The 13,002-nt window shown below is 41.2% G+C and overlaps 1 protein-coding gene across 1 annotated transcript in view; it reads left to right on the forward strand.

Annotated features, from left to right (window-relative positions):
* Positions 1-306: 306 nt before the first annotated feature.
* Positions 307-13,002, forward strand: part of LOC110459300 (solute carrier family 23 member 2-like) — a 26,670-nt gene continuing 13,974 nt past the window's right edge. The window contains exons 1-7 of the mRNA XM_021511483.1: positions 307-367; positions 4,155-4,336; positions 5,091-5,211; positions 6,238-6,394; positions 7,245-7,498; positions 11,898-12,027; positions 12,359-12,502. Coding sequence (XP_021367158.1) covers positions 326-367; positions 4,155-4,336; positions 5,091-5,211; positions 6,238-6,394; positions 7,245-7,498; positions 11,898-12,027; positions 12,359-12,502 — 1,030 coding nt within the window. The 5' untranslated portion in view covers positions 307-325. The remainder of the gene's footprint in view (positions 368-4,154; positions 4,337-5,090; positions 5,212-6,237; positions 6,395-7,244; positions 7,499-11,897; positions 12,028-12,358; positions 12,503-13,002) is intronic.

Here is a 13,002-nt window from a genome sequence, read left to right on the forward strand (position 1 = left end):
AACGACACAAAAAAAACATTAATAATGCAGATTGTCAGTTTTGCGTAAGCGCGCAGATGAATACATCACTGGAAAATTAAGCAAAATGTAGCGGAATATACCAGAAAGATCGAACGAGATATAAACAATCTAGCACGAGGTACCAGTTAAAGTCCCGTCTTCGGTAACATCGATACCAACTTATGATAGTCTCTGATAGGAGATGATTCTGTTTAGTAAGGACGGGGGAGTACACATTATACGTATAAGTATAAATGCTTTGTAAGCTAATTGTTCGATTACTTACGATGTAGGTAACAACATGACTGTCAACGATACATCAGTGATGGCGAATAACCATGAGTTGGTGTACTCGAGGCTCAACCAGGTAACAGGTGGTTATATGTCTAAATGTAAATGTCCAGTTGTTACTGTCCATTTATCATTGTACATTTGTCACTGTTGTCACTGTCTAGTTGTCCCTGTCCTGTTGTCAATGTCTACTTGCCACTGTCCTGTTGTCAATGTCTACTTGCCAATGCCCTGTTGTCAATGTCTACTTGCAAATGCCCAGTTGTCAATGTCTACTTGCAAATGCCCTGTTGTCAATGTCTACTTGCCAATGCCCAGTTGTCAATGTCTACTTGCCAATGCCCAGTTGTCAATGTCTTTTTGCCAATGCCCTGTTGTCAATGTCTATTTGCCACTGTCCTGTTGTCAATGTCTACTTGCCACTGTCCTGTTGTCAATGTCTAGTTGTCCCTGTCCTGTTGTCAATGTCTACTTGCCAATGCCCCGTTGTCAATGTCTACTTGCCAATGCCCTGTTGTCAATGTCTACTTGCCTATGCCCAGTTGTCAATGTCTATTTGCCAATGCCCTGTTGGCAATGTCTATTTGCCACTGTCCTGTTGTCAATGTCTACTTGCCAATGCCCTGTTATCAATGTCTATTTGCCAATGCCCTGTTCTCAATGTCTATTTGCCATTGCCCTGTTGTCAATGTCTATTTGCCACTGTCCTGTTGTCAGTGTCTTGTCAATGTCTACTTGCCAATGCCCTGTTATCAATGTCTATTTGCCAATGTCCTGTTGTCAATGTCTACTTGCCAATGAACTGTTGTCAATGTCTACTTGTCAATGCCCTGTTGTCAATGCCTACTTGTCAATGCCCTGTTGTCAATGTCTACTTGTCAATGCCCTGTTGTCAATGTCTACTTGCCAATGCCCTGTTGTCATTGTCTATTTGCCAATGCCCTGTTGTCAATGTCTACTTGCTAATGCTCTGTTGTCAATGTCTACTTGCCACTGTCCTGTTGTCAATGTCTACTTGCCAATGCCCTGTTTTCAATATCTCGTTGTTACTATCCTGTTGTCAATGTCTACTTGCCAATGCCCTGTTGTCAATGTCTACTTGTCAATGCCCTGTTGTCAATGCCTACTTGTCAATGCCCTGTTGTCAATGTCTATTTGCCAATGCCCCGTTGTCAATGTCTACTTGCCAATGCCCTGTTGTCAATGTCTACTTGCCATGTCCTGTTGTCAATGTCTAGTTGCCACTGTCCTGTTGTCAATGTCTAGTTGTCCCTGTCCTGTTGTCAATGTCTACTTGCCAATGCCCAGTTGTCAATGTCTACTTGCCACTGCCCTGTTGTCAATGTCTACTTGCCAATGCCCTGTTGTCAATGTCTATTTGCCAATGCCCTGTTGTCATTGTCTATTTGCCAATGCCCTGTTGGCAATGTCTATTTGACAATGCCCTGTTGCCAATGTCTACACTTGTCAATGCCCTGTTTTTAATATCTCGTTGTTACTATCCTGTTGTCAATGTCAACTTGCCAATGCCCTGTTATCAATGTCTATTTGCCAATGCCCTGTTGTCAATGTCTACTTGCCAATGCTCTGTTGTCAATGTCTACTTGCCACTATCCTGTTGTCAATGTCTACTTGCCAATGCCCTGTTGTCAATGTCTACTTGCCAATGCCCTGTTGTCAATGTATATTTGCCAATGCCCTGTTGTCATTGTCTATTTGCCAATGCCTTGTTGTCAATGTCTACTTGCCAATGCTCTGTTGTCAATGTCTACTTGCCAATGCCCTGTTGTCAATGTCTACTTGTCAATGCCCTGTTGTCAATGTCTACTCGTCAATGCCCTGTTATCAATGTCTACTTGCCAATGCCCTGTTGTCAATGTCTACTTGCCACTATCCTGTTGTCAATGTCTACTTGCCAATGCCCCGTTGTCAATGTCTACTTGCCAATGCCCTGTTGTCAGTGTCTACTTGTCAATGCCCTGTTGTCAATGTCTATTTGCCAATGCCCTGTTGTCATTGTCTATTTGCCCAGTTGTCAATGTCTACTTGCCAATGCCCTGTTGTCAGTGTCTACTTGTCAATGCCCTGTTGTCAATGTCTATTTGCCAATGCCCCGTTGTCAATGTCTACTTGCCAATGCCCTGTTTTCAATATCTTGTTGTTACTGTCCTGTTGTCAATGTCTACTTGTCAATGACCTGTTGTCAATGTCTACTTGCCAATGCCCTGTTGTCAATCTCTACTTGCCACTGTCGTGTTGTCAATGTCTTCTTGCCAATGCCCTGTTTTCAATATCTCGTTGTTACTGCCCTGTTGTCAATGTCTACTTGTCAATTCCCTGTTGTCAATGTCTACTCGTTAATGCCCTGTTATCAATGTCTACTTGCCAATCCCCTGTTGTCAATGTCTACTTGCCAATGCCCAGTTGTCAATGTCTACTTGCCAATGCCCTGTTTTCAAAATCTCGTTGTTACTATCCTGGTGTCAATGTCTACTTGCCAATTCCCTGTTGTCAATGTCTACTTGCCACTGTCCCGTTGTCAATGTCTTCTTGCCAATGCCCTGTTTTCAATATCTCGTTGTCACTGTCCTGTTGTCAATGTCTACTTGCCACTGTCGTGTTGTCAATGTCTTCTTGCCAATGCCCTGTTTTCAATATCTCGTTGTCACTGTCCTGTTGTCAATGTCTACTTGCCACTGTCCTGTTTTCAATGTCTACTTGCCAATGCCCTGTTTTCAAAATCTCGTTGTTACTATCCTGGTGTCAATGTCTACTTGCCAATTCCCTGTTGTCAATGTCTACTTGCCACTGTCCCTGTCCTGTTGTCAATGTCTACTTGCCAATGCCCTGTTGTCAATGTCTATTTGCCAATGCCCTGTTTTCAATATCTCGTTGTAACTATCCTGTTGTCAATGTCTGGTTGTCCCTGTCCTGTTGTCAATGTCTACTTGCCAATGCCCTGTTGTCAATGTCTAGTTGCCAATGCCCTGTTTTCAATATCTCGTTGTAACTGTCATGTTGTCAATGTCTACTTGCCACTGTCCTGTTGTCAATGTCTACTTGCCAATTCCCTGTTTTCAATATCTCGTTGTTACTGTCCTGTTGTCAATGTCTGGTTGTCATTGTCCTGTTGTCAATGTCTTGGTATCACTGTCCTGTTGTCAATGTACATTATTCACTGTTCTCCATGTCCTGTTTGTCATGCCCTGTTGTCATTGTCTTCTTGCCACTGTCCTGTTGTCAATGTCTAGTTGTCACTGTCTAGTTGTCCCTGTCCTGTTATCAATGTCTACTTGCCACTGTCATGTTGTCAATGTCTAGTTGTCACTGTCTAGTTGTCCCTGTCCTGTTGTCAATGTCTACTTGCCACTGTCCTGTTGTCCATCTCTACTTGCCAATGCCCTGTTGTCATTGTCTACTTGCCACTGTCCTGTTGTCAATGTCTATTTGTCACTGTCTAGTTGTCCCTGTCCTGTTATCAATGTCTACTTGCCACTGTCCTGTTGTCAATGTCTAGTTGTCAATGTCTACTTGCCACTGTCCTATTGTCAATGTCTAGTTGTCACTGTCTAGTTGTCCCTGTCCTGTTATCAATGTCTACTTGCCACTGTCCTGTTGTCAATGTCTAGTTGTCACTGTCTAGTTATAACTGTCCTGTTGTCAATGTCTAGTTGTCACTTATTTCTGTGTATAATTGGTACTGTACTATATGTACCTTAGACGTAGTGTCATACCTTAAATTGACAGTAAGCCTGTGCATTACTTTCGCGTTATCAACACAAAGTAATTTAACGTAAATGTATCAAAGATGATGCCTTATTAATTGAGTATTGCTACAAGACGCCCCTGGATTATCCTTCCAGCTCCAAGGCAGTCTGATGCTTGCCTCAGTTGTCGAGGTGGTCTTAGGGGGAACAGGTGCCATTGGGATGGCTCTTCGTTTTGTCGGACCAATTACCAGCTCCGTCACAATTTTCCTCCTGGGATATTCTCTCTACCCCATACCTATATCATACAGTAAAAGCTATTGGCCGGTAGCTTTAACGTAAGTTGTTGATTTTTGTTTTCCCTCTTTTGAACAAAACTACAAAGCGTAAATACATATTTTTCAGGACAGTCTGTTTATACCGTCGTTGTTTGTAATGTTGTATGTCAACTCTGATTGTCGCTATTTTAACGCTATGTTTCCAAACAATTGTAGTGTTTTGTAAAAAAAAAAAATGAAAACATATAAACATTGTATATAAGTGCATTTTTTCTCTTCTTTTTCTTTTTCTCCTTCGAAACGATATCATTAATAATGTTATCGCCATTGACATTTTTCCACCACTGTTACCAATATTCCTATCACCTGAAATCAGATGTAGATTATTACATGTATTTACTTTAGGTTAAGATATTTGTAAGTTCAGGGACACAATACACAGTGGTATCCCTCTCTGTGATCCAGGCAATATCCATGCAGAGTTGGAGATATCATTCTCTGTCATCTGCTTTAAAGCCCACAGAGGAAAACACAATAGTTCAGCTGTATTCACTGTAAATTACCTTTTCCGTTTCAATCCTTTTTTCTCTTGGAACAATTAACTGTTCACTGCTGTCTAACGTACAGCCTTGTGTGTTAACAGGCAGGCAGGATTATAGGTCGGATCCTTCTGCCATTGGTTCATGTGTTCGGCATTTAATGTGTTAAATTGGTTCTAACACATTGCAGTGTGTCACTTCCTTTCTAAATACTTCGCCCAGAACGCGAGGATCGCTATTCCTTTGTAATTGACCGGCTTCCATTTGCTCGACAGGACTTCCCTGGTGGTGATAATATGCGGAGTATACCTGGCCCACGTGCGGGTCAGCCTACCCCGGTGTTGTAGGAGGCGTGGTGCTCCCGCTAAAGGCTACTCCGTCTGTGACGTTTTCGCGGTATGTATCGTACAATGTAACTCACTTTTCTTGTCATGGTTTTACTAGCTGTTTGATACATTGTTACTGATTGAAAACAGGTACAAAAGTGTGGTTCGTGTGTGCTGAGTAATGCAATTTTAATAAAAAAATATATAAAGAAAACACATAATTAACAAAACATAGAGGGTCCAGCGAAAACAAAATCAAGTTTGTTTAGAATAGTTAGGTTCAGTTTGAGAGGAGATGTTTGTTATGAATATTTCAGTCAAAAGTTGTTTGTTCTGAATTATTCCTTCTCCAAGTTGTTTTTTTCGGAATAGTTCAGTTTAAGAGTTGTATATTGTGAATAGTTCAGACTTAGAATGGTTTGCTCAAAGCAAAATTATATATAAAAAAAAAAAATTGTAACAACACATCTCTGCTACAGAAATCGGAACGAACGACCACTTGTCTAAAAGGTCAGAGATTATCCAATGCGCTCAAAGTAATGCTTCTTGTTTTGTAAATAGTTTTCAACAAAATCGATGGGAATAATATTTATAATTTACCACTCGGTAAATAGGCCTGGTATGAACATGGAGAAAACAATAACACAATTTACAGAAAATTATTTTATCATAAATGTTTTAATGTCTGTATACACAAGCATAATGGTGAATCTTTCTACCCTAAATATGAACTACAGTTTTACTATATACACAAACATAATGGTGAAACTTTCTACCCTAAATATGAACTACAGTTTTACTGTATACACAAACATAATGGTGAGACTTTCTACCCTAAATATAAACTACAGTTTTACTGTATACACAAACATAATGGGGAGACTTTCTACCCTAAATATAAACTACAGTTTTACTATATATACACAAACATAATGGTGAGACTTTCTACCTTAACTATGAACTACAGTTTTACGAGACTGTTTCATAAATTTTGATCACGATAGCCTCCGGACATAAATGCCGTCAAATGTTTTTTTGGTTTTTTTTTTTACTTTTGTATGTTTTTTGTCCGATGATATACTACGTGATCGATTAGATTCTGATCAGCATCGTCCTGACCTGGGTACTGTGTTTCGTGTTGACACGAGCGGGAGTGTTCCCGGACGATCAGACGGACCCAGCATACAAAGCACGGACAGACACGAGGACTGTCCTCATAGAAACAACGCCCTGGTTCTTCTTTCCGTATCCGGGTAAGGAATACGACCGTCCTCATAAATATCATAACCTCGTTCTACATCCTGTTCCGGGTGAGATTGTCATGATAAATATCATAACCTCGTTCTACATCCTGTTCCGAGTGAGATTGTCATGATAAATATCATAACCTAGCTTTACATCCTGTTCCGGGTGAGATTGTCATGATAAATATCATAACCTCGTTCTACATCCTGTTCCGGGTCAGATTGTCATGATAAATATCATAACCTCGTTCTACATCCTGTTCCGGGTCAGATTGTCATGATAAATATCATAACCTCGTTCTACATCCTGTTCCGAGTGAGATTGTCATGATAAATATCATAACCTAGCTTTACATCCTGTTCCGGGTGAGATTGTCATGATAAATATCATAACCTCGTTCTACATCCTGTTCCGGGTGAGATTGTCATGATAAATATCATAACCTAGCTCTACATCCTGTTCCGGGTGAGATTGTCATGATAAATATCATAACCTAGCTTTACATCCTGTATTTCGGTTGAGACCGTCCTCAAAGATATCATAACCTCTGTTTCATAAAGGCTGTCCTCATAGAAAACAAATCCTGACTCAACCTCCTGTAGAATGTCCTTATAGATATCCTAGCCTGTCTGTACCACCTTTATAAAACCGTCCTCAAATTATGGCATGCCCTCCTGTCTCCGGGGGAGGATTTCATCGCAGATATTATGCATTGGTTCTCGAAACCGTTGGTTACTTTCAAAACATTTAAAACAACTTCTTTTTTTAATTTTTGTAATACAGTTCTTAATACTTTGATAATGAGACGCTTTAGTCTGTGTTGGTGTTGCTGGTGTTAACGAAGACGCTTGTTTTTAGGTCAGTTTGGCGCCCCCGGATTTAATATGGCATTATTTATTGGATTTCTGTCCGTGGTGCTATCGTCAGCCATGGAGTCGGTGGGGGACTACTTCACAATAGGCAAGACGTGCAACGCCTTCCCCGTCCCTCCACACGCTGTCAACCGGGGCGTGCTCATCGAGGGACTTATGAGTGTCCTTTCGGCATCTCTCGGTACGGGCCATGCCACCACTTCATACACCACAAATGCAGCCGTTGTAGCAATAACGAAGGTGGGTTCTTTAACCATGTACGGTAAAGGACTCGTGTCATGTCGTGAAGTTTTTACTCACTTTATCACAATAGTAAAATTTAATTTGATGATAGCAAGCTTTTTTCTCAAACCGTTCGTTTTAAACCATATTTATACCGGGTAAGACAACAGTCCACACTAGCAGGATTGTTTATATTAATGATAACAGTTGTCGTAGTTGCAATATCGCAATTAAAACAATAGCCTGACGTCACATTTTAAGTTGAAGTAGAAAGTATTCCTTTTAACGAACAAATTGAGTTTGTCACATAACGCAACATACATATATGGATAAACACGTTTTTGTCCGATGAACTTGGTTCTTGAGTGACCAGCACTTGTGGATTATGGCCGATATCGGACGATGGACATCTCGACAATCTTTACACGGGCAACGTAGTTGGAATCATTCCTTCCGGGGCATAATTTCTTTGACGTTCCAAAAGGTATTTTGGACAGTTGGAGATAAACATGGTCAAAAAGATTGAACCTCGGTTTCGGCGCGCTGGTTGGTTTGATACCGTTGATTTGTTTTCTCTCTTATGATTTTGACAATTTTATTTGCTAAAACCTGAACAATGATTAATTACTAAATTTATAGTCCAACATATTGTTTCCGGTTAGTTCAATGTTGATTGGAGGCGATACAGCTACGTCGATAGGTAATTCGTTTCTCTGCCATAAGAATATAAAAGGGGACTCGAACGAAATGCCATCATTATTCGTTCTAACACGTTTGCCGTTTTTGCTGGATGTTTTGCGCATTATGTACATAGAGTATGAGCAATAATGCTGATTTTGCGTTTAAATGCTGCATACTGTATTCGACATGGGATAGCAGGAACTGGAATAGTGCCTGATGACATGAATGAATTGTGTCCCCTGTCGCTGACAACGACAGGAGGCGCCTCCATCCGGGTTGACACATCGTCGAATACAACGTTTGCAATCCCTACATTTTGTGTGGCATCATTGGTGCATAGAAGGAAACTCTCGCTCCAATTGCTAAGGTCAACTGTTATTAACGGAAGGCGTTCCTTCTGTTTGATATGAGCATTGGTAGTGTAAAGGGATCATTTTTGGGAAGGCCACATAGCAAACATGTTTGCCATCAAGTAAATATGGCAGTAATTGGTAAATACCCTAGTGGTGCTTAGCGGGCATTCCTGTCATGTTTGGCAAGTTGTCATTTTCCACAAGATGTAACATAATCAAAAACATCTTGGTTCATACGAGGTAAGAAACATTTTTGTTTAATTTTTGAATAAGAAATGTCCGCCGCCGCCGCCTCCTGTAGAATCGTGGTAGGAGATGTACTGACGCCGTTCCTCATGTACGGCTATTTGACGAATCATTATTTCGTTATATATTATATATTATAGGCCTGTGTAAGTATGCATACACACGCCTAAAGTACCGACGCTCTTTTTGTACCTACATCCCGTGGGGTCATTGACGGGTGTTGTTGTACCTACATCCCGTGAGGTCATTGACGGCTGTTGTTGTACCTACATCCCGTGGGGTCATTAACGGCTGTTATTGTACCTACATCTCGTGGTGTGATTGACGGCTGTTGTTGTACCTACATCCCGTTGGATCATTGACGGCTGTTGTTATACCTACATCCCGTGGGGTCATTGACGGCTGTTGTTGTACCTACATCCCGTGGGGTCATTGATAACTGTTGTTGTACCTACATCCCTTGGGGACATTGACGGCTGTTGTTGTACCTACACCCCGTGGGGTCATTGATAGCTGTTGTTGTACCTATATCCCGTTGGGTCATTGATGGCTGTTGCCGTACCTACATCCCGTGGGGTCATTGACGGCTGTTGTTGTACCTACCTCCCGTGGGGTCATTGACGGCTGTTGTTGTACCTACCTCCCGTGGGGTCATTGACGGCTGTTGTTGTACCTACCTCCCGTGGGGTCATTGACGGCTGTTGTTGTACCTACATCCCGTGGGGTCATTGACGGCTGTTGTTGTACCTACATACCGTGGGGTCATTGACGGTTGTTGATGTACCTACATCCCGTGGGGTCATTGACGGTTGTTGTTGTACCTACATGTACATCACGTGGGGTCATTGACGGTTGTTGATGTACCTACATGTACATCCTGTGGGGTCATTGACGGTTGTTGATGTACCTACATCCCATGGGGTCATTGACGGCTGTTGTTGTACCTACATCCCGTGGGGTCATTGACGTTGTTGATGTACCTACATCCCGTGGGGTCATTGACGGTTGTTGATGTACCTACATCCCGTGGGGTCATTGACGGTGTTGATGTACCTACATCCCGTGGGGTCATTGACGGCTGTTGTTGTACCTACATCCCGTGGGGTCATTGACGTTGTTGATGTACCTACATCCCGTGGGGTCATTGACGGTTGTTGATGTACCTACATCCCGTGGGGTCATTGACGGCTGTTGTACCTACATGTACATCCCGTGGGGTCATTGACAGTTGTTGATGTACCTACATCCCGTGGGGTCATTGACGGTTGTTGATGTGCTGTATCGGAGTGGTCAGACATACATATCTCGGCTGTGTTGAGATCTTATCCTAATAAACCCGTCGATTACATGCATATATGTCTAGGAATGTTATTTCCACGTACAGTTTCTGATGTGTACCGCTAGTGTAGGTGTGACTGTCGGGGGGAGGGGGGGGGGGTTCTCTGGTTTGAGTGTAAGTTGATAATGCTGACCTTGAGGCGGGAGAGACAAACAAAGCAGCCTCGGGTTGTTCATTGTCTTTAACTCGGACAAAACCTAATGGTCAATATTTACAATATTTTTTGAATTGCTAAATATACTTTATAATCTCTGATAGCAGTAATGGCAGTGAAATATTCTTATTCTGTTATTTACCTTTCAAGTTCTGCCTAACGTAATGCCCTACCACAACATGCAATGACATGTTCTGTACCCGAGTGATCTTTTCCTGTGAGTATAAAGTCAATAGGTTTGCCTGAAGCGTCACAGTGAAGACATTAACTAGCGTGCCGTTTTGGTATCGGCAGACATAGGCATTGGTTTGATGTTAAGCTGATCAAATGATCGATTAGGAAATAAAGTGGCGCGGTGATATTAAAAATTACTTTTACAAATTTTCTGTTATAATGACGCAGTCCTAAGAAACTTGTAACATCCTATCGCGATTTTGGAACGGGAAAAGTCGTTGCTGCCTCTGTTTCAGAATCGCCGACCCGCACAACAAGTTTGGTAATAATGTATCTTATATACACGACTTTCGATGCGGCAAATGGACTCTTACTTTGTTAAAGGGTTAATCCAGCACTACGGAGTCTTTCAAATAGTTCAGATGGGAAGGGGGCAAACAATGATACCATCAACACACACAGGAATAGATTCAAACCTCCTAATACCTAGGTCATTACCATTTGAAAGTTAGCCGGTGCATTAACGAGAACAAATGTGAGGGGATCAAATTTATAAACATCGCCATGTGTCAGATAGGCAGTCTTGTATTTGGTGACTTCGAAACATGCTTAAGTTGGTCGAGATGTGACTAGGTTCTGTAAGGATATAACATAAGACATCATCACGTAATCATTAGCATTAACAGCGACTTCTATATTAGAAACAGAAAGTGGGGATTAAACAATCATAACGAGTAGTGATGTGTCGCTGACCCAGGTGGTAGCAGGCGGCTGATGAGCCTCACCACCTCACCAAATACAGAGGAAATAGTTGGCGGTATCACGGGCTAATGTGCGCATTTTGTTTTGTCTTTAAGTCGTTTATCAATTACGCACATTGTCTACTGTTGCACAATATTATGTTCTACATCAATTACCTCGACATAACTTCTCGAGCGCTCGACGTAATATTTCGAGCGCTTGACATAATAAGTCGAACGCTCGAGTTAATTAATGTAGAAACTGACATTGTGCATGTCCTAAATGTACCACCGTGTGTGTCAATAAGAGCATGAACATGGTTACTTACGAAGTTCTGCTTCGTAAAAAGCCTCGGACGAATCTATATAGTGGTCTCCTGTTAAAGGTGGGTTATTTAGACAGGAACAGTTGACATGATGTATAACTACAATAGGTCGATTATTTAGAGATATCTAGACACAGGAGGTCTCTCGGGTAGGTTTGACTGTATTCAATTCAAAATTATGAGATAAGTACTTCCGTACACAACACAGCAGGATGGCTGTGGTATATTTTTGAACACAAGCAAGTAAAATATGGCGCTTCATGTTGCGTAAATGTTATAGAGAAGCTGAAAAGTACTGAGTTTTGGTGAAAACACAGCATTTTTGTTTCTGCTTGATTCTGTAGATGAAACTTTGTACAATATTAATGTTTTACCTAACATCCTTATCCTCCTCTACACTACAGGTAGGCAGTCGGTACGTACTAGCGTTATCGGGAGCTATGGGGATGGTGCTGGCGGTGTTTGGAAAGCTTGGAGCTGTCATGACGTCAATGCCAGACCCTATCATTGGCGGAATAACTCTTGTTAGCTTAGGTAAGATACCAAAGTCAAGGTTCGTAAAGAGGAGACAGTACGTCTCGCGACTCGTGTTACCAATGCCAATGGTAGTACAAGGCTAGGTCTGTATATTGAAGCATCATTAGTAGTACATTATTATTGGATGAGCTATCTGTCTGTGAATCAGATTAGGATATGAATAATTTCACCGTTATCATTGCCGTTCAACGTTGATTGATAAATAATGTATTTTAATAATAATATACAACTGACAGTGGATGACATTTAGATATTTTAGTGACAAAATTAATCCTGATGTTTTAAATTGGTTTTATGATTTACACATTATTATATGTTGAATCCTCAGGAATCGTTCTATCGCTGGGGATCTCTGGTCTGAGGGTAGTCGATATGACATCTTCTCGGAACATCTCGGTTGTTGGTATGTCCATATTCATACCGATAATAAGTTCCGAATGGCTTAACAGAAATCCTGGACAAATTCAAACAGGTGAGAACATGCCTGTGATATTTGAGCTGTATATGTTTTGTACCTGTTAGAATGGTTTCTGTGGGTCTGTGAAATAAGATCTTTTCACATGGTATTGTGTAGCTATGTGTACATGTATCTAAGAAATTATCAACATATGCATGTGTATTTTGCTGGGATATATAACGAGGCCCATTAAATGTTGGGGAAAAGTATAAACGAGGCTGTATTTTTTATAATTATATATTTCATCATAATAAACAAATGCATGTCCTGAAGTTCACTGTACCACAGTATAACTGTATAGGATTAACAATAGGTAAGACCGTGTATGGACTAGTCACAACGTTCGTCTGATTGCCTGAAGTTCACTGTACTACAGTATAATTGTATAAGATTAACAATAGGTAAGACCGTGTATGGACTAGTCACAACGTTCGTCTGATTGTCTGAAGTTCACTGTACTACAGTATAACTGTATAGGATTAACAATAGGTACGACCGTGTATGGACTAGTCACA

The sequence above is a fragment of the Mizuhopecten yessoensis genome, unplaced genomic scaffold (assembly GCF_002113885.1).
Source record: "Mizuhopecten yessoensis strain PY_sf001 unplaced genomic scaffold, ASM211388v2 scaffold10017, whole genome shotgun sequence".
Classification (NCBI taxonomy): Eukaryota; Metazoa; Mollusca; class Bivalvia; order Pectinida; family Pectinidae; genus Mizuhopecten; species Mizuhopecten yessoensis.